The sequence below is a fragment of the Oryzias latipes genome, chromosome 13 (assembly GCF_002234675.1).
Source record: "Oryzias latipes chromosome 13, ASM223467v1".
In the NCBI taxonomy this organism is placed as follows: Eukaryota; Metazoa; Chordata; class Actinopteri; order Beloniformes; family Adrianichthyidae; genus Oryzias; species Oryzias latipes.
Genome location: NC_019871.2, coordinates 3,285,443 through 3,306,917, shown reverse-complemented (window position 1 = coordinate 3,306,917; position 21,475 = coordinate 3,285,443). Strand labels below are relative to the sequence as shown.

Sequence of the window (21,475 nt, the reverse complement as noted above, 5' to 3'; positions counted from 1 at the left end):
ACTAAACAGACTAAAGTACCAGAACTCTTAGAGAGAATTAGCCTATCTAACTCCACAACTACATGTCTAATTAGTCCAGCAGACGAGCTTCACCCAAATGGAATTAGGGGACGGCTGGGGGCGCAAGACGAGCCAGAGGCGAGGTCCACGGCCAATGACAGGAGAACAGACGAGGCAACTGGAATCTGGAATCACTCTGGAAAGAGGGACAACACAGGAATCACCCTGAACCAGAGGCATGGAGAACTAAATGATAAATATAAAATAAAGGCCTGCTTACTTTAGATGAAAATGCTGTTTTTAACATGTTCTTCTGGTGTATTTTTATGATGGAGGACATACAGAAAATGCATCTTAAAATGTCATTTCTGAGCATTTCTTTATTCAACAGTCGTTAATCAGGAGCAGACGGAAAAAAATGCAGTTTGAAAAGGATCCTATTTGTGACGTAGAAAACATGCTGGGTGGGGTCACAAGCCCCCTGCTCCGCTCCATTCTGATGCATCTACCTGCAGACAAATAGATCCGTGTACGTCTTTGTTTTCCTCGTCTGAGCTGGAATCTGTTTCTAAACGGAACGGCTGGATAACCCTAATATTGCTCGCCATTTTTGTTGCATCGTGATGTTAGGTTGGGGGTGGGAGGGGCTGTAAGCTAGTGGGAGCAGAAACAGAAAGCAAAAAAAGAAACGACAGAGGTTTTCAATTTTTGCTAAAAACTGCATAATCCTGATTAAAAGATCATTGGGAATGCTTTGAAAATACATCAAAATAGGACCAGAGTGGGTTTTTAGTGCTGGAGCTGATGAGAGCAACGGCAAAATAACACAACCTCTTTGAACTTCTGTAGCTCTTCAACTGTTTGTGCAACTACTGTAACTCCAACATATTTCAACATGGAGAAAAGCAGCGACATTACAACGAAACAAAACAGAACTAAGTCGCTTTTGTCCACATCGGGATCCGTTGGAATAACCTTAATTGCAAAAATGGTCAAAGAGTTACGGTAGTGGAGAGAATGTCAAGACTGGAACTAAAGCTTTGGTGTTAAAGGGTTTAAAAAAAAATAAAGTAGTAATTTTTTAAAAACTAATTTCAAAATAAAACTCCTCTTGTAGCTCCAAAGGCTACCGTTTGGCTTAGCCATCCACTGATGACAATAAAACAGAAGGTTTCATAGTAACTACATTTCTTAAGTAACTAAGCTTTAAGAAGTGTAGAAAAGCAAAGCAAACAAACATTGAGATGGGCAATCTTCTCGGTGTAATTTGTCTATTTAGCATCCATGTGGTCTGGTTGATGACACCCCCTTTTCTTTTGCTTTTTAAACACAAAATGTTTCAAAATAAAAGCTGAAGTGGAAAAGTTTCCCTCAGAACTGTCTGATCAGGTTTTGTTGGTAGACCTGGGTTGCTTGGACAGACAACAAAATCCAAAAAGACAAATCTGCACACTTTCTGCTTAAAATGCAAAACACAACTATGTGATTCAATTCAATTGATTTATTTCCGTTTGCTGTCTTCACTGAAAGACTTAAAGTCTGACACTAAACGCATCAGAAGAAGATGATGGTCACCGGTAACTGCCACAGTCATTGCCTACTTGTATGTACTTGTGTGTACATGTATGTATGTGTTTCTTTTCATCTTCTTAACTAATTATATTCCAACCAATTCATGTCTTGTTTGTCTTATTTAGGTTTTGTTTGTTTTGATTGCATGAATAAACCAATTCCAGTGACATCATACCCATGAGCCTTTGGGTCACCACCAGGTTTGACACAAAAGATAGAAGACTGGCTACGAGTGTGGTAATAAGCACAAAACTGAAAAATCTTTATTTCTTTTAAATGTCTCTGCATGTACAGATCAAATTTTCACAATATTTAGAATTGATAACACAAGCCTGAAAACAACAATATTTTTCTACTCCTGGTTAAAAACCAGTAAGTCATGAACAGTCTCAAAGGGGACGTTTCATTATAATTTGTTGACTTAAAAAGAGATGGACGGTTTGTGTTTTGCCGGCTCTCAGGTCCAGCCCTCCAGTCAGTTAAAGGGAGATTCCCCAGGTTGGACTGTCCCTGTGATTTCCTTTTTTTCCCCCCTACCACACATCCACGGAACATCTGCAGCATTTTCTTTCAGGAAAACCCCAGCAACCAGCTTTGCACCTGAGAGCTAGCACCTGTTAATGTTGAGCTCTTTGGAGAGTTGTTGAGGCGGAAATGTCGCGTCCGTGAACACAGACGTTTTTCCATTCGGCTTACATCCTAAGTCCAGTTTCTTCTGGACTGTATCAGATGATTCTCTGGGTCAAACATCTTTCAAACAAATAAATAAAGTTGCAGTAACAGCAAAAAGTTTACAAAAAAGTATGTACAAAAAAAAACAGCATAAAGAGGTCCATCGGGAAACCCCTACATGTTTCCAGAGCACGTTGGGACTACAGCCCAATGCTCCCTCAGGGTGGATGGGTTAATGCAGGGAATACAATTTGGTGATAGTAGAGGAGATCGCAGTAGAAGGGGTCCAGGTGACTGGTAATACTTAGTACTTCCTAGTCCACCTCGGTAAAACAAATTCCTCCATTCCAGTATGTCTTTAGAACAGCCTGTTGTACATTTAACAACATCTGCAGGACTTCACAATCATATTGGACAAGCTCTCGACCTGAAAGCAGAAGAACAGAGTGTATAAGTGCTAAGATGGCATTAGGCCTGCACACATTGAGGAATGAAACAGTTTGTGTGAATACCTTGTGTTGTCTTCCCACATAGTAGAGGATCGGCAGAGGCTCCAGTGTCTGGGGAACACAGCATGGCTGGGCAGATGCTCCCGGGTTATGATGCTTATACAGAGCCAAAATCTGTAAAACAACCAGATTATATATTCAAAAACTCTACTGGACCTACTGTTTTTAATCAGAATTTCTTTCAGGACTTTGTATCATCAAATGAAGGTTAGTTTGAGAAGAGTTAATGTATTTAACATTTTCCAGACTTGTGAGGAATACTTTTTCAAGTATTCTTGAGAATTGGCAGAGTAAAGACACTGGTCTGTAATTTGTTAGTTGATGTTTGTTCCCTGATTTGTGTCATGGAATTACTTTAGCTAGTTTTTTGTGGAAATGTTCCTGTTTAAAATGATAAATTATAAATGTATGTTAGCGGGTCAACAATGGAATCAATTACTTTTTTACCAGCATCATATTATTACAGTAGTCTGTAGATGTTTTGCTTTTGAATTGCTTGACGATTTTTAGAATATCTTTTGCTTCCACAGGTTTCAAATAGATTGTGTTTGGATTTCTCTTTATGTAGTGTTCATTAGTTTCCTTTTCTGATTTACTGGCATAGTTTCGTTGGCTAACTATAGTTTATTTCACTTAGTATGCTATTTGTAATAGTGCTCGATCATTGTACACTTCCAGCGATCTTTGGAATCTAATCTACTTGCTTTGGTTCAGTGCTGGTCATTTTCATTAAAACCCATCTCGATGTCCATTATATGCAACACACAATGATGATGGCCAAGTTAACAGTAGCTCGTTCTTCAGCTTTTTCTTGCTCAAAAGATAAAAGAGATCAAAGCCAAAATCACTGGAGAGTTCGAAAAGTCATTTTAAAATGGGCAAAATCAGTAACATTGAAATGGCTACAAGGTTACTGAAATTTAAACTGTGTGTGACTTATATAGCTGTTACTAGTTAGCATTAGCCAATGGTCATTTGTGCTAGCTAGTTTAAATGGGAACCATCCATGCCTATTAGGTGACAAAAACTGTTTTATGTTTAGGATAGATGTTAAGACATAATGTATATGGATAATCCATTCATCCATCCATTTTCTATACCCACTACGTCCCTTTCGGGGTCACAGGTTGTCGCAGCCTGTCCCGGCTACTGCTGGGCAAAGGACAGGTTGCCAGTCTGTTGCAGGGCGCATTTAGATACTGGTAAATAATGCAACATGTGCGTAATGAGATCAAAGCACAAGACTGCAGTGGCTGGAACCTGAACTATTATAAAAATATCTACTAAAGATAGCTCTAAGTAGCCAGGCTAATAGTAACTAATGCTAGCTAACTAATATTTGTTTCGTGTGATAAGTCCAATAAGAGATGGCTCTCCTTTTAGATTTTGGGTCTCAGAGGCAGAACTTATGGGCTAATTGGTGGCTAGCTGTACATTAATGTTGCTCTCTTGAAACTACTAGACTACTAGCGGTAGTTGACACGTTAACTAAAAAAAAAAAGAAATTGCACCAAGTACTTCCCCTAATAAAAACTAACCAGGTAGTTTGGGGATTAGGGATAAACTAAAGTTTGACATACTGTTCAGTAACCACTGTGACCACAAGGGTTTGGCTAAGAAAAGTCTTTGGCTTAAGTAGTCTATTTATTTGTTTGCTTGTTTATCACATACATAGCATCATCACATAAGACAACATAATTAAATAGAAGATTAAACTAGACCATTACCTTGGGTAGTAATTTTCTTTTGTTTAATCAATGAAAACTCAAAGTTTGTAAAAATGTAATTAAAAAATGCAATCTAGTTCTAGAAGAAATAACACATAAAGGTGAGAATTTTACCTGAGAGTATTTATTTTCAGCGTTCCAGATATAGCTGCAGGACCCCTTGCAGTAGTTTGCATAGTATCCTGTAGGTTTATGGATCCATTTCCAGCCCAGGTCTTTCCTGAAGTCGATGTACAAGCTCTGCATGCAGCAGGTCTCCGTTTGGCTACAAAAAAATTTAAACACATATAAGGTGGGATAACAATGTGTTTTTGAAGTTTATATTAAAAAGGTTTTCCTTTAAGGTCTTAAATTCCTCTGGAGCCTAAACTTTGTTCATGTTGTCAACCCTAAGTGCCCCTTCTTATGTACATCTTGAAATTTAAACACACTGAGCACACTGCTTTGCACTACACACACACCACTAAAGGAATACATTAAGAATTTTAGAAAAACAATAATTTTGTTGACTTACATGACATTTTCTGTAAGAACTTCCCTTGTTTGAAAACTCATAATTGTGAGATGGGAATAAATCCAATTGAACTCAAAGGTAATCATCTCCTGCCTTGTTTGTGGCTGGGTGGGGTGGGGATGGGGGGTCATGGGAGCTTGTGGTGCCTATTTACGGTCTAAGCAGTGAGGGCTTTGGATGCTGACAGCTGCAGTAAGGGGCATCCCTTTATATAGTGGATTAAGAGCCAGGTCTGTTCACCACAGCCAAGTTGGCCCCCATTCATTCAAATGTAAAATCTTCCAGTCTTACAACAGAAACAAAAAATGTATTGCCTGGTTTCAGAAACAGTTTCTTCCACTGTGGTTAAATTGCAAGACTGCTGCTTGTTTGGTAAATGTAAATAACTCGTTATTTTGTTCTATATCTAAACCTTTTGATTGACAGGCAACACATTGGCTTCTACAAAACCAATGTCACATGATTCCAGTAATCGCTTTAACATTCAGTTGACACTGTCTGCTGCTTTTTAAGAAGAAAAAAAAAGGTTCTTCTCACTCAAGTATGGTAAAAATGGTATATTCATGAAACAGGAATACAGTAACTGGATTGTTTACCAGTAAGATAAATGCTGGTTTGACGTGGGATAAGACAAGACTGGTTTATTCTGAAAAGTCAACAAGTAAAAGTGTAAGATGTTAACTTTGAGACTGTCATGTGGTCTGTTCCAGGCCCTGCTGATCTGTGTTGGTTTGGCTGTAAGTATGGCTTTGCTTACGCTGTACAAGTGTCGGACGAGTCCGTGGAGCGTTTCTTGCGGGAGGTGAGGTGGCTGCTCATGTTCTGGGGGATGGACATGGTGAGGATGTAAGGCACCGGCTCGGTCAAGGTTTGTATAAATGCTGTGTCTATCCGCTTCTTCTCCATCCCAGAAATGTCGAAACTGAAAATGGTGGAAGACTGTCCACAATCGCAGAAAACACGCAGTTCAAAGATCTGTTCGATCTCTGGAAAACAAAATGATCAACAATCAAAGTCTTGTTGGTGATTTGGGCGTGTAAATAAATGAGGGTAGTGAAATCAAATTCCCAGAGAACACGTCTGGTTATATCACCTGTCTTTCTGAGCCAAGCTCTTAGGGGTTCGGTGACGTCAAAGGACAGCCACTTGTCTCTCAGTGCATTGGTTATAAACTGGGAGGTGTGGTACCGAAGCGCAGTTCCTGCACTGTAGTACAGCTCCACCCGCTCCTCATCAGGTATCCTGGTGTTCTTGATGAGCATCCGGAGCTCGGCACGGGTTAGCAGGCTGGAGTCCCCCACGCTCTCTCGTATCTCAGAGATGTTGAAGATCATTTTCTTAAACTTCTCCGCGCTAGTTTTATCTGTGAAACAATAAAAGGTGAGAATAATTTATTTTGTTGGTTCAAACCATGGGATAAGGCCATAAAATGGGTGAAAGGTTCTGTGACCTGTGGTGCCAGATATAAACGCTGCAGAGGAAGGTACAGGAAAGGTGTAATGTGTTTGTCTATTTTTGTCACACTCTAACTTCAACACGAGGAAACAGTGGGAGGAATAGGAACATCCTGTTGACTGCCTTATCAGCACCCTTGGCTGCAAGTATTAGACAAAACTGCTCTGAATCTTTTTAACACGGCCCAAAAAACAGCTTGAACTCATACAAAAAACGCTCAGGTTGGGTTTGGTTTGCAGACGACAATTGCTTTTTTAAAATTTTTTAAAGTTTTGGACACTTGAAGATTTTTGTAGAAGAGACTCAACTGTTCTTCGTGTCTTTCTTTTTCTATGTCATTTTTATCTTATAAGTTTTAATAATCCAAAAAGAAACTAGAAGTTTCTAGAGTGCTGGCATCTTCCTGTGACGTCATTTCCAGGTGAGCGTACTCCAGTGCTGGTCGTGTTTGACTGTTGCTCTCTTGTTTGGCATCAGCCTTACCACTATTGCTTACTTTAAGTGTTATCTGGTTTAATATTCACGTCCAGCACCTTTTAGTAGCGAATACACTACTGTTAAACCGCTTGATGTTCACTTTTCTCAGTTTGCTAAATAAACCACTTCTCTTTAGCTAAACACTGCTAGCCTTAGCTTAGACCCTAGCATGGCCACCACTCCTTCTGCCTTTCCCCCTTTCTCCTGCCCCATGTGCCACATGTTTGGTGAGGATCCTGCCTCCTTTAGTGAAGATAGCAGTAGGTGTGTTAAGTGTAGTCTTGTGTTAGACTTGGAGGCCAGGCTAGAGCAGTTAGAAGCGCGGCTCCGCACAGTGGAAGCTAAGACGGCTAGCCAGGTCTTTACTCGTAGCGCGGGCCGCGCCCAGTTAGCACCCCAGCGCCTTCCCAGCAGCCGGGAAATACACAGGGGTTTGCACCGGTTGGGAGGAAACATAGTGCTAAACGCAAAAACTCAGAGCACCCGAGACTCCACGTTAGTAATAGGTTCTCCCCCCTCAGCGACACACCCGCTGAACCCTCAACTCTGGTTATTGGCTCTTCTGAAGTTAGAAACATGGAGCTCCCAGCGGCTACAGTCAGGTGTAATCCGGGGGCCAGAGTTGGTGACATCGAGGGGAACCTTAGGATGTTAGCTCAGAGTAAGTCCAGGATCCGTCGAGTCGTGATTCAAGCAGGCGGTAATGATGCCCGACGGAGACAGTCAGAGGTGGCTAAGTTAAACGTAACTTCGGTGTGTAAACTGGCTAAGACGATGTCCGACACTGTCATTTTCTGTGGTCCCCTGCCGAACTTAGTCAGTGATGAAATGTACAGCCGCTTTTCATCATTTAACCGCTGGCTTTCTAGATGGTACCCAGAAAACGGCATTGGTTTTGTTGACAATTGGAGCTCGTTTTGGGGGAAGCCCGGTCTCATACGCAGAGATGGCATCCATCCTACTCTGGACGGTGCCGCTCTTCTTTCTACGAACATTTCTGCTAGCCTTAGTCGGTCAACCTGACAACCCAGAGACGAGACCCGGGCGCAGAGCAGCAGTGTAAAACGCTCCTCTGAGCCTCCCTTAGGGTTAGTGCCGGTGCAAAACCCATGCAGGGAAAGTCAAGCAGGTCCTAGCTTTAGCTTATGTGCTGAAAGACAAATGAAAGGAGCGCGTCATAGAAACCTAACAGTGACAGACAGCAGTACCCACAAGCAGAATTATGATGTAATTAAATGCGGTTTATTAAACATTCGATCCATTTCCTCCAAGTCCCTCTTAGTCAACGAGTTAATTACTGATAACAACCTTAGTCTTTTAGCCTTAACAGATACTTGGCTCCAACAGGATGACTATGTTAGATTGAATGAAGCAACCCCCCCCACTTATGCTAACTATCAGAAATCCAGGATTTCAGGGAAAGGAGGTGGTTTGGCAGTAATATCACAGTCTAGCTTACTTCTCAGCCCTAAAGTTAAAAATGTTTATAACTCCTTTGAAAGCATCATATTGTCTATAAATCACCCAAACAGGAAGACTCAAAACCTGTTTTATTCATAATTATCTATGGCCCCCCCGGCCCGTATTCAGAATTTTTAACTGAGTTTTCCGACTTCCTATCGACTATTGTTTTAGATTCTGATCAAATTATAATAATAGGGGATTTTAGAATTCATGTTGATGACCCCAGTGACTGTCTAGGAAATGCTTTTGCAGCTTTATTAGATGATGTTGGTTTCACCCAAAATGTAAATGAACCCACTCACTGTCACAAGCACACCCTGGACCTTGTTCTAACCCATGGTATAGAGATCAGCCAGCTGAGTGTCTATCCTCATAACCCCATCATTTCTGATCACTTTCTGATTACCTTCCAGTTTACATTAGAACATGCTACTGCTCCAGTGAATAAGAAACAGCTTAGAAGAACCTTAACTGACCATTCTGTGTCTGAGTTTAAACACACAGTTCAGCCAGTACTTAGTGATATTCTGAGAAAATACTCCAGCTCCCATAGTATCAGTCCTAGTATAAATGACCACTTTGTTAATGATGCCTTACAAGCCCTAAGGAGTGCACTCCATGTTGTTGCCCCCTTGAAACCTAAGTTTGTTAGACAGAACCGAGTAGCACCGTGGTTCTCTTAAACAAGTAACCCGTTAGTTGGAAAGAGAATGGCGCCGCTCTGGTTCAGAGCAGTCTCTGAATACCTGGAAACATAGCTTATTAAATTATTAAAAAGCTATGCGAAAAGCTAGAAGCCAGTACTATTCAACCTTAATATCAGAGAATGGAAATAATCCAAGATTTCTTTTAGGCACTATTGCTAGATTAACTCGCATTGTTTTCATAACTAGTGCACTTTTCATGCGACATGAAAACTGCACTAGTTAGAGTCTCTAATGACTTGTTATTGGCCTCGGAAAAGGGACTACTTTCTATTCTGGTCCTGTTAGACCTCAGTGCAGCCTTTGACACCATCGACCACAGTATTTTACTCCAAAGATTAGAGCATGACGTAGGGATCAGAGGATCTGCCCTCCAATGGTTTAAATCCGATTTATCCGATAGGTATCAGTTCGTTAATGTAAATGGACATTCCTCTCAGTGCACTCGAGTTAACTACGGAGTCCCACAGGGCTCAGTTTTAGGACCCATTTATGCTTTATATGCTTCCCATAGGAAACTTAATCAGGAAACACAGCATTAATTGTCATTGTTATGCCGACGATACGCAGTTGTATTTATCCATGAAACCTGACCAGAATGACAATATAGAGAAACTGAATGCCTGCATCAGAGACATCAAGACCTGGATGATAATGAATTACCTCCTCTTGAACCCAGAAAAAACTGAGGTCATTATACTAGGTCCTAAAAAACCTCAGAGATGCTTTGTCTGATCAGATGGTCTCCCTGGATGGCATAAGTATAGCCCCCAATTTCAAAGTTAGAAACCTTGGGGTTTTATTTGACCAGGATTTATCATTTAAGGCTCACATATCTCAGGCGTGTAGAACTGCCTTTTTTCACCTGCGGAATATTGCTAAGATCAGAAATATACTTTCTAAGAGTGATGCTGAAAAACTCATCCATGCATTTGTTACGTCGAGGCTGGATTACTGTAACTCTTTGTTAGCAGCGTGTCCTAAGAGTTCCTTAAGAAGTCTCCAGCTTGTTCAGAACGCAGCAGCTAGATTGTTAGCAGGAACTAGCAGAAGAGATCACATCACTCCTGTGTTGGTTTCGCTCCATTGGCTCCCAGTTGATTCTAGAATCAAGTTCAAGATCCTCCTGTTAAACTATAAGGCCTTACATGGACTGGCCCCGTCCTATATTAAGGACCCCATAGTCCCTTACACCTCAAATAGAACACTTCGTGGTTCCTAGAATTAGTAAAAGTACATTTGGAGGTAGAGCGTTTAGCCACCAAGCCCCTGTTTTATGGAATAAGCTCCCAGCACATGGAAGAGAGGCCGACTCAGTTTCTACATTCAAAGTTAGACTGAAAACATTCCTCTTTGGACAGGATTATTATCAGACTAGTTAGTATTCTGAGATTATTTAACTTAATGTTAATGTGTTTAAATTAAACTTAATAACAATAACAATTAGTTGTTAGGCTGCTAGAAGTTGAAGCTGGGGTAACTATGGTGCACTGTCCTCTTTTCTCATCTACTTCTACCCTTCCTCTCTTCTCTATTCTTGATCATTATTCATCATTTAGTTCTCCATGCCTCTGTTTGGTGCAGTGTGATTCATGTAGTCTCCCTCTTTCCCTCTCCCCTCCTGGGGAGTGGGAGTGCTTCCAGATTCCAGTTGGCTCATCCTTGCTCCTGTACCTGACCGTGTACCTCGTCTCTGGCTCGCCTCTACTACTGCTTCCCGCTCGACTCGCGCCCCCGACTGTCCCCCCCCAACTCTGACTGGATGAAGCTCGTCTGCTGGACTTTAAATATGTAGTTGTAGAGTTAGATAAGTTAATTCTTCTCTAACAGTTCTGGTAAATCGCCTGTCCGTCCTGGGGGAGGATCCCTCCTTCATGTGGGCACCCCTGAGGTTTCTTCGTTTTTTCCGGAATCCAGTTTTTTAGGAGTTTTTCCTTACCGCAAAGGGGGGTCTAAGGGCAGGGATGTCCAGTTTAGCTTAGTCAGTTTGTTAGTTCAATTTAGTATTTTCCTATTTAATTCAATGTATATATGATCTTTTTGATTTTATGTTTAACTTTTTCAATTGCCGATACGAAGCCCATCGAAACGACTGTTGTTGTGAATTTGGGCCATATAAAAAAAATTGAATTGAAATTGAATTAAAGACTGTTTGGCATCTTCCTCTTTCGCCTGATAAAAATACACACGTTAACACACTCAGCTAATCTTCCTCTTGAAGGATAATAAGTTCGGGCAAATAGTTTATGAGCACTTCTATGATATATCTATATACCCGACCAGTCACACTTTATTCTCGATTTCCAGTCAGTTGTAGTTTAATTTCATGAAATTTTTAAACATGACCTGAATAACAGAATCTAAAGTGGGCGGAATTTTTGGTGCATTAGAACAACTGATCATTGCTAAGCCATATTCTGACCACCGGCAGTTGAAGCCCAATGAGGTTCAAGCTTAAGGGCACATGCAAACAAAAATGGTCCTTTGAACAGAAATGTAATGACAATGAAAGGGGATTTTTTTATTTTATTTTATTTTTGGTCTATGTTTAGAGAACTTTCAAACAAAACTGTTTGGTTTAGATGATCTCATCTGTACTCTGGTGAAGAACAAACAACTGAGTCCTGCTTGACTTGCAAGGAAACCCTGGTGCAGTTCAGAAACAGAGTAAATCCAGCAACTCAAAGAGAGGAAGTGAACCAAAGGGAGCTTGTTGACGTCTACAGAACATTTCAAGTAGAATGAAGAAGAAAATAGTCTTACAGAGAGAGCGAGAGAAAGCATCCATAAATTTTCCATTTAATTAGATGCTGGGTTATGGGGTGGCTGAAGCCTATCCCCGCAACAATTGGGCAAATGTTGGTTTCACTTCGGACGGTTCACCAGTTCATCACAGGACCACACAGAGATGAACAATCACACACACACACACACATGCACACCTAATGGACAATTTAGAGTCACCAAATTATCAACAGTTCGTATGTTTGGACTGTGGGAGGAAACCAGAGAGACCGGAGAAAACACACACATCCACGAGGAGAACATGAAAACTCCACACAGAAAGGACCCAGGAGAGATTTCTAACCACTCCACCACGTGCAGCCGCAGAAAAGGGGCAACATGAAAGAAAATGGGTGGTGTAGTGAGATGGTACAGGTGTTTATTAATATGACAATCCAAAGAATTCTGGGATGAACCATCTTCATTTTCTGAAGCTACGTTCAAATGTGGGTTCTTGAACACACGTTTAGCCAATGGTGTTCCCGCTGGATCAAGCAGGGAAGAAATTACTACTCTTTTTCTTTTTTTATTGTTTGTTAGCACAAGTCAGTCCCCTACGGTTGGAAGAGTCTTGGTGCGAAATGTCAAAGCGGTGCAAATCTGGTCAAACTTGCTCCAGGATTTCACAGCTCCATTCCGATACATGAAAGACTTGGTACCATAATTTCGATTCAGGCACAAACTGCAATTATTAATCTCTCCCATATTGGTCAATTCTCAACCGTTGGGACTTCTCTGAATTGAAAAGGACCCCATCCATACACCACTGCCAAAGCTGGGGCTCTTATTGGTCGAAGTTAAACTGGTTTAATGCGGGTTCAATGGACATGTTTTTTGTGGGCAGAGCCCAGCAGTTGTAGAAACGTGCGTAGCAATGCATGAACACTAGATGTTTGAAAGCAGAAGCCCCAAAGATGTTTCAATGGAAGCGGTCGATTGAACATGCAGTGTGAATGTAGCTTAAGAGTTGTCAGGTGTAAAATCAAACCCAAAAGCAATTTTTTTTCTATTCTGTGCCAACTGACCAAAGTCTGTAGGGCTACCCTGGTTTGAAAGCACTCCTGAAGCCTCAACCAGGATCATTGTGACATGGGAAACCCTACCGGTAACAAACCCTCTGAAGTTGGGTAATTTTCACTTCATGGGGGCACTCAATTTCTGCCGCCAAACTAAGGAAACGGAACAAAAAAACTGAAAGCAGTATTTCAGTCTGAAGTCAGTCCCATTCTCAGCTTCAAAGCATCCTGCTTTTAGTCGAGTATTATGTGTATGTAATAATCAACATAAACGTCTGTAAAATGTATTCCCTGTTGAAACTTTATGGGTTTTCTATAACCGTTCAAAGAACTTATGGGTTTAAAGTGTTGGAAGTGTTTAAAGAGTGGACGCATGTTCTTGTATAGCTGCTGCAAAGATGACTGGGGTGGAAGTCTGGTTTCCTCTCAGTGCTGCTGTCCATTTTTGCAGCTTTCATCCTCTGGATGTCTGTTCACGGTGACGGCAGGAGCATTCTGCTTGCAGAGTTTGATCAAAAAACAGATTCTAAACAGCTGTGTGCATTGAGGAATTCAAATGCAATATGTTAAATGCAATGAAAGTAGAATATAAAGTGTGAATTCAAATGGAAGCGGTGCAAAGGTGTGAGCAGGCGAAACTGGAGAAGTGTATGAATGAGGTCTGGCTGCGGTCCAAATCCTCTACTGTGTCTCAGCCTGCCAAAGCCAGGGTTCTCTGCTCTTAAGTCCAAGAATTACTTTGATAGCAACCCAACCCAGTCCTGCATTCTTCTGCTGCACACCCGACCCAAGCTGTACCAGGATTCTCTGCATCAAGCCTGTCTGCGCCTCGCGTAACCGGGGTCTCCGGCGCCTCCGAGTTTCAGCCCTCGCTGGACTGAAACCGAAAAGAGGCGATACAAAGAACAAGGGAAACGAACTGTCACTTTCTGGTCACACCCAGGCCTTACAGTCAAGTGTCTGCTTCAAAGTGAAACCCGTCACAGCATCGCAGTGGACGACAGAGAGCAGTGAACGGCTGATTAAAGCAGCAAATGCGATTCAGTGAAGACCTTCACCCAGGTTAGAGAACAGAGATGAATGTGTTAGAAAAGCATTTGCGAAACAGGAAGTGAACTCTCTTCCTGAGTAACACACAGGCTGCAGCAACGTCTTCTTACTAAAACTCAGTTCTCTCTTCTTCCCACAGATTTGACTCTTTTTTACACATTGATGTAGAAACCTTCACATTCTAAAGGCTTCTAGGGTTTCTCTCTATGCTAGACCAGCACAATCAAGCTTCACCCCTTCAGGTTGGGGTAAATATAGCTTCCCTGCCAGCATGGGTGTGGGGGGGGATTTGTGTGTTGAATAAAAGCCTATCCACAGGTAAGCCGGGGACAGCTGTTGTGACAGGTAGAAGACAGCTCTGTAATTACCAGACAGGGGAAGCAGATTCCAGCAACTCACTAAATGCCTGCCTGGTTTATAATCAGCCCCACCCTCCCGCAGCTCGCCTGCTGATGTCCCAATCTGTTTGCCTCCCACATGCTGACCAGCCCTTCCAGCCTGTGGTCTCTGTAATATATATATATATATTTTTAAAGTCAAATAATCTTCATAAATCCATGGAAGAAGTGGTTGAGAAAGCTCAGAAACAAGGTAAGTTCCATGTGGAGCAACATAAGTGGTGGAGGAGGATTGGTGTGGTCCTCAGGGGACGGATGTAATTGTCTGAAGGAATTTAGCCAAATTCACCAACGATTTACCGCAACAGAGACCGAGACAGTTGAGTTTTAGAATGTAGGACATGCAAGTATGCATCTCCACACAGTGTGTTTTAGGAAGGTAGGATTCGCCTAGTAAATAAGATAGAAAGATTATGCTGCCAGCAGCGTTGGGTTGTGTGCAGGTGCCACCCCTTGCCCCCGCATTAACCCCTTTTGACCCACCTTCACTGGCAGGCCTCCCTGGTCAAAGCTGAACGTGACAAATTTATGAAAAAACAAACCCACTTTTTTTTTTCTTTTAAATGACGGCTTATCGGTTGGTTTTGTCTCCATAGCAACCATTTTATTTCTTGGTCACCTGGGGGTGACGAACAGGTCATTCTTAGTAGGCTCATATTGTATGTTATATTATTTTGTTCCGCTTGAGTCAACGATTCACTGATTCAGTTTTCAAATTATTCGGGTAAAAAATGTGCAGAGGAACGCCACTTTTGCGAGCTCGCTATGCTAACTCCGTTAAAAATCAGCAACTACTTAAACGGACACTTTTTCCAATGATGCTGGAGGAGTGAGGAGGCAATAGATTGAAATCCTTAGCAGGAGTTTGATTTTTATTTTTTTTATTCAAGACCGCAAAATTTCACACTGTGGCCATCCTGTAATAATTTTCACACTTCCTTTGAATATCCTTGACACATACAGTATGTTTTAGTTGCGTTAATATATTTAGAACTTTATTTGAGGCCCATAAGATATTTTGATCCCATTCTTTTTCTTTTTGTTTCAACCACTGCGATGTCATATTTTTTGTTTAGGGAGGGCACTATGGCTACGATTCAATTTCCCTGGTACTATGTGCAAATTTAGCTGAGTATTCCAGTTTGTGGCGGTGGTGAAATTTTCACTCAAAGGCGCAGCTAGAAAGAAGAAATGCAGAAACAATCTGCTGCGGGGCATAAATATTTTAGTAATCGTGGTGACTAATGAGCAACTGCCTGTCTCATTCACACTCTTGGTATCTTTTAACAAAGATGAGGTGGTTTAGTAATTGTGACACCAAAAGACTAAACAAATACACACAAGGTTGTTTCTTTCTATTTGTCTGGAGGTTTTGTCTGCTTTTGGGAGTCACACGAGGCTAAGTTGGGTGTTCTCTGGCATTCCTAGGACTTAGGAAACACGTGCTCCCCCATGGGCACCGCTCAAACCGGACCTGAGTCACTCCACATCTCTGCGGCCATCGGCCTGCCTTCCTTCCTGCCATGCTATCCTGTCACAAACATGCTCCGAAAACACGCTGATAATAAGCTCAGGAAGCCCGGCAGAGACAGCACAGAGATGGCAGAGGAACAGATGGGGAGCTGGGTGGAAACCGCTCTGGGAGAAAGATATGATGTATGACGGGTAGCTAAGACGGGAGAACCCAACGCTCAAGTTACAGAACAGAAAACCCCCAACCCCCCCTCAGTGTCACAGCTGGAGAGAGAGAGAGGAAAAGGAAACCAAAATCTACTCTCATCTTGGTTTCTCTATGCCAGCTTGTTCTTGTGTTCCCACCTAAGCCAAGCAAAACCTCTCATTATGAAAGTTGCTTTGTTTTTCCTGCACAGAGTGCTCCATCCACTTGAGTCTTCTTGTTTGATGTTGGCGGATAAAAGTGGAGATCATGTGTTTGCCTCTTGATAAGGTGAGAAGTACGGGCACGCGGAGAACAATGGAGCGCCGGATCCATAACAGTTTCTGGCGTCATCGCAAATGAAAGCCTTTTTAGGAACTTGCAGCTTTGCCAGAGTGGGCTAATAAAGTAGTTAAGTAAGAATGCAGCGGCTATCATAAAGACAACATTACTCCAGATGAGGAAAACGGGCCTCATAACGAGTAACGGGTGTGATCTGTGATCCTCAAAAGCAGCCCGAAGATGTTGGGTGGAGATCAGAAGATGTTCATGTGTGAGGGGAATGCTGATCACACACTCACACCAGTCTGCTGTGATCCATGCTAACGAACAAATGCCCCTCTAGTCCATCTACTTCCAGGCCAACACAACTTTACCCCAAGTTCCAGTTTGACACTCTCTAGATTAAATGCAGCTCTTTTTATTCAAAGACAAGAAAAGGGGCTGTTGGGTGCTCTAGGTTTTATTCTTTGTTCTGGTTTCTGGAGCACAATAAGTTTAATATCTATTCATTACGTTTAAAGTTTGGTTTGTTTTAGCCAAAGTTTTTATGTCAGCAGATGTGGCAGTGGTGCCACTCCGGCACAATTGGTAAAGCTGGAAACCGGCCTTAAAGTTCCGCTCCTATCATCTATTGAACTATTTTCATAGCCTTTCCCGCAGCCTTTTATAATAATCAGGCCGTTTTTAGCCAAAATCGTTGAAGTTCTCTTTACTTTTTGCCCTCTATTTTTTTTTTAAATGGCAAATATGAGGTCACCAATTTCACAAAGTAAAAACCTAATACCATAACATAATGTATTGCTGGTTTTTCGCAAAGACTTGTGGGAAATTTCTAGGGCGCTTGATTTTGGAGTTGTAGATTCGGACAGCACGACAAAATGGCCAACGCCCTTTATAGTGCACTACGTAGTCAGTAGTAAAAGAATCCGGACACAACCATAGTTTCTGTAGAGCTGCAGTAGTTCATTAGAAATTGGCCTCTGAGTTGTGGACGAGACACTAATGCCAGACCCATGCAAACAAAAATACAGAGCAGCCGTACAGTTTTGAGCCAGACGCCAGCTCGGACGAGGAAAATGAAGACAAACATGGATGGAAGTGGAACGGAGCAGAGAGCCCGTGGCCACCTGGGGTCTTTTTCTACGTCACAAATATGATCTTTTTAAGTCTGCTCCTGACTCACAGCAATTTGAATAAAGAAAATACTCAGAAATGCAGTTTTGAGCTTAATTTTCTTTTTATATATGTCTTCCATCAGAAAAGAATTGCCACAAGAAAATGTTAAAAACACTAAAACACCATTTTCATTTCAAAATTGGATTGCTGAAGGGCTGGACTCGGGTCAGGGTTCAGGAGATGTCACAAAACGAAGCCCAAGATGAACCACAATAACATGGTTTTATGGTACCAGGACATTAGCAGAATCTTCTTGGTCTCAGTGCGTCTTGAAAAATGAGTTATTGATAAAGTGATAAAGTTACTGCTTCTAGAACAGCACCAGAACATGAAAGATTGGGGAGGGTTGGTAAAAAAGTAGACGTTTTTTCTGGAGAGAGATGAAATTTTGAGTTTTAAAGACAAACGTGGACTAGGCTTGATATTGTTCCAGTTCTACCTTAAGAGTTAGTTATGCTACATTTGGTTTGCTTTCTGAAGACTGCATGGGTGAGGGGGTAGACATGGTCTGGTCAACGTACTCAGGCATGGTATGGATCGGGGAGTCCACCCTAAATGAAGCTTTAGGAACCCGGTTGGTTTGATTCTGCAACTTTTTGAGGTTTTGATCAACTCTTTGGAGCTTCAGGATAACAAAGAAAACAGTCAATGATGGACAGTTTGCTTATGTGTTTCTAGAAAACAAAGAATTTAAGAAATGATCTGATGACTACAGTTAAACCATAAATTATGGTTGGCGTTTAAGACAAGGCGTCGGTTTCAGTGGGATTCGAGGTGTTGTGTTTGTGGGGTGAGTTGTCTGGTACTTACTGGTGATGTTGAACTTGTTTATCGCTTTTGCGAAGTACTCCTCCTCCTCCTGCTCAGAGGAGACCGTCTCGACCACTGTCTGCTGTTCCTTCAGCATGTCCTTGGTGTTGTTGTAGAGTGACATCAGGTTGCTGGGGATCTCCTCCTTCTCTCCGGCCTCATCCGGCTCAGGTGCTTTGGCCATCCTCAGCTTGCTGAGGATCTGGCTCCTGATGGCCTCGATGCGCTTCTTCTTTATGATCTCCTGGTCCACCGTCTTACATGTAGACATGCTGCTCACATTGTCCAGCATGTACGCAACCATCAGCAGCAAGAACTCCAGTTTCATCGTGACGGCTTCACCGTTCCAGGACTTATGAGCTTTTGGAAAAAGTTTCCCTGACCTTTTCTTTACTCCCTGCCTCCAACCGGGGATTGTTTAGGGAGCAGTGAATCACTCCGTGGAAAGGTGTAACTGACGTAAGGTGTTTACACACAACAGAACAACTGCAGCAGTGTGGAGAGTTCTGAAAAATGTGTGGCACAGCTGTCGCCACCTCTGCAAAAAAACACCAAGCACCTATCACTTCGGTTTTCTTTGCTTGGAAACAGGTGGAGAAAATCCCAGTCGGTTTCTGACACTGGCGTCCCACACACTGAAGCGAGCTCAGAGCGGAGCCGTCAAGCGCGGTCCCAGCACCAACAGCGAGTCAAAAGGCTTCTTCAGTAGCCATCAGTGCCAAGCACATGTGAAACACTCGACTTCAAGTCTTCACCTGCAGGATTAAACGGAATCCCGCCTTGCCGGGACCAGGTTTATACGCCTCCACGTGTCAGCTCAGGGCTGTTACTCAGTCTCTCCTTACATGTCCCCAGAGGCGAGCAAATGTAGATGGAGCTGTACCCCAGTCAGCAAAACGATGACTGATGTTGGCAGAGTTTCTCAATCCCTGACCCCCAGTAAACCTTCGGAGGAGCAGATTTAATGGCTGGAAACCTTCTGCGGGGAACAGAACAACCGGGGCAAAAATGCCTCCTCTAATTCTCGTTTTGCTTTTTAAAGTTTGATCAAAAGGACCTCTGGCTTCCTCTGCAGCTCACACAGCTCTTGGGGGGCTCTGAGTCGGCCAAGAGTTAATCAGATATCCCCGGCAAAGAGGAAACAAAATGCTGAGTTGAGCTTAAAAATAGTAGTTGAGAACAGACAGAAATGTGTGTGCATGCTAAAAGCAGATAGTGTGACGAGCACGTACTCCTCTCTGCTTTAACTACCTCTTTTTCAACAGCAGCTACAGCATGTGATCTGTAGCTGCAGAGCTGTTTTGTTTTTCCGAGGCCCCTGCCTTTCTACACTATCATCATCTGATTCCTCTAAAGAATGAAGAAGCGGTTATCTTCCGGTTTGCAAAGAGTGACAGTTGAACAGCAGACCTGCTATCTATCGGGCGGCTTAGGTGTCAGGAAACCCGGTCCTCGTGTAAGAGATTTTAAAGCTGACACACCTCTGAACAAGAGAGCAGCCTCCAGACAGTGCAAGCACAGCAGCGGCAGCCAGGGGAAGCCATCTGTCTCGGACTGCCTTGTTGTTTTGGGAAAGTCTGGCTTGTGTTCCCTGCGTCCATCCGCCGGTGTCACCTCGTATGTGCCCTCTGCGGCTCCTGTGGGCCTCGGCTGACACAGCTCCCAACCCCGGCCTCCCTGCCGATGCCTGTCAGAGCTTGCTGGTGGCAAAGTGATTTGTGAGCGCTCAGGGCTCCGGTATCTCACGCACGCTCTCTCGCTCTCAACTCGTCTCTTTTTCTGCTGGTTCCTGTTAGGCGTCTAATATATATCTCCGCCCAGGAAATGGGGGTAACGGCCTCGTAAAACAGCTGTGCGAGCTCTGCTGCCTGACTTCTGTCCACATTAGGAAGGCAGGAGATGAATAACTGACTTCAGCAGCGCCGGCTCTCACGCTCTGGCTATTATTGAGGCAAAGATGACAGATATGTCAGCCAGCCTTTGCACGACACGGCTGTCTCACTAACTGACTGCTGCATTCACCTGGTGGGGACGAAGGTGTACATGTGCCAGACCTAAAAGGAGGATGGGTGCTAACAGGTTAAGGAGGCAGCAGGGCTGGGGCTGCATGGTGTGTTTGTTTCCTGAAGCATATGAATGATGAAAACCCAACAATAAAGCGCTGAGGCAGAGTATCTGACAGATGATTAGCACAAGGAAGTAAGGATATGCTGGAAAGCAGCATTTGTTCTTTGTTTTTTTAATTGTCTCACATATTTTCGCAAGGTGGTTTTGTAAGTTGTACAATATCCTATCCATTATCTGTTGACGTTGATCAGAAGGAAACTCAAGGCCCTGAAATCCCCGGAAAAACCAGTGCGCACCGGCACTCAGCAGTACAAACAATGGGCTGATTTATGGATTTTTGAGCCATTCTGTTCCTGATTGTCCTTAATGGCAGTGGTGTTGGCAAAACATAGGTAAACCATTAAACATTGACACTGTTTTGAGTTGTACCGACAAAGGAACAAGAGGGCCATCTAGTGGGCAGAGGTGTGCACATATTTAGCAATGTAAGATACAAATAAAACACACTAATAAGTACCTAAAGTACCCCAAAACAGTAAAAGAGAAAGCATGTCAATACTTCTCTCGGCCTGAGCAGCACATCAAAGCACATTTCACCTGCCGTTTTACCACATGGTGCCCAAGCCAGCAACCTCAAGGAGTCTGTGTGAGTCTCACTTAGAGTCTGCTTTCCCATCATTCAGTGGAAATGTGCAGTGGTGTGTAGGAGGACCCTGGCAGGACAGTGTTCACAGCCAACTGAGAGATCAGATACCCTTTAAATCACGTCACCACATCAAACTCAGTCTGCTGGGTGTGTGCTGACGGGACACAAACATGGGGCTTCTGTGAGATTTGTTTCAAGGGGGTGAAAATATGGATTTTTTTCTTTTTTTTAAGATGCTGGCTCAGTTAGAATTTGATTTAACTCGGTACTATAAAAAGAGCCAACATTACACACACAGTCCAGGAAAACTCGACATTCTAGAATCAAAACTTTGTGTCATGAAGGTAATCCTTAGATCAAAATTAATTAAAGTTTAAGAAGGCACATTTATCTGTAGGATATATATCCCTTGTGCTATCCTAGGCACTTTAATGTTGGGAGCTGGGTCATGTAGACCCACTAGACAGTGCTCTGAACCTTTTTTCTTCAATGATT

The 21,475-nt window shown here is 42.7% G+C and overlaps 1 protein-coding gene across 1 annotated transcript; it reads right to left on the bottom strand.

Moving 5' to 3' along the window:
* Positions 1–1,799: 1,799 nt before the first annotated feature.
* LOC101157631 (transforming growth factor beta-1) lies at positions 1,800–20,080 on the bottom strand. Its single transcript, XM_004075222.4, has 6 exons — positions 18,268–20,080; positions 6,088–6,357; positions 5,752–5,980; positions 4,595–4,745; positions 2,757–2,867; positions 1,800–2,671 (listed from the first exon to the last, which is right to left on the bottom strand). The coding sequence occupies exons 1-6, from the start codon at positions 18,593–18,595 to the stop codon at positions 2,624–2,626; spliced, it is 1,137 nt and encodes a 378-aa protein (XP_004075270.1). The 5' UTR covers positions 18,596–20,080; the 3' UTR covers positions 1,800–2,623.
* Positions 20,081–21,475: the final 1,395 nt, after the last annotated feature.

Bases quoted from the DNA above. Each gene is read 5' to 3' on its own strand.
- LOC101157631 (XM_004075222.4), bottom strand. From the start codon at position 18,595: ATGAAACTGGAGTTCTTGCTGCTGATGGTTGCGTACATGCTGGACAAT. The intron at 5,981-6,087 runs GTGATATAACCA...TTTGTTTTCCAG, and splicing joins AGCTTGGCTCAGAAAGACAG to AGATCGAACAGATCTTTGAA. The intron at 4,746-5,751 runs GTAAGCAAAGCC...ATTTTTTTGTAG, and splicing joins TCGTCCGACACTTGTACAGC to CCAAACGGAGACCTGCTGCA.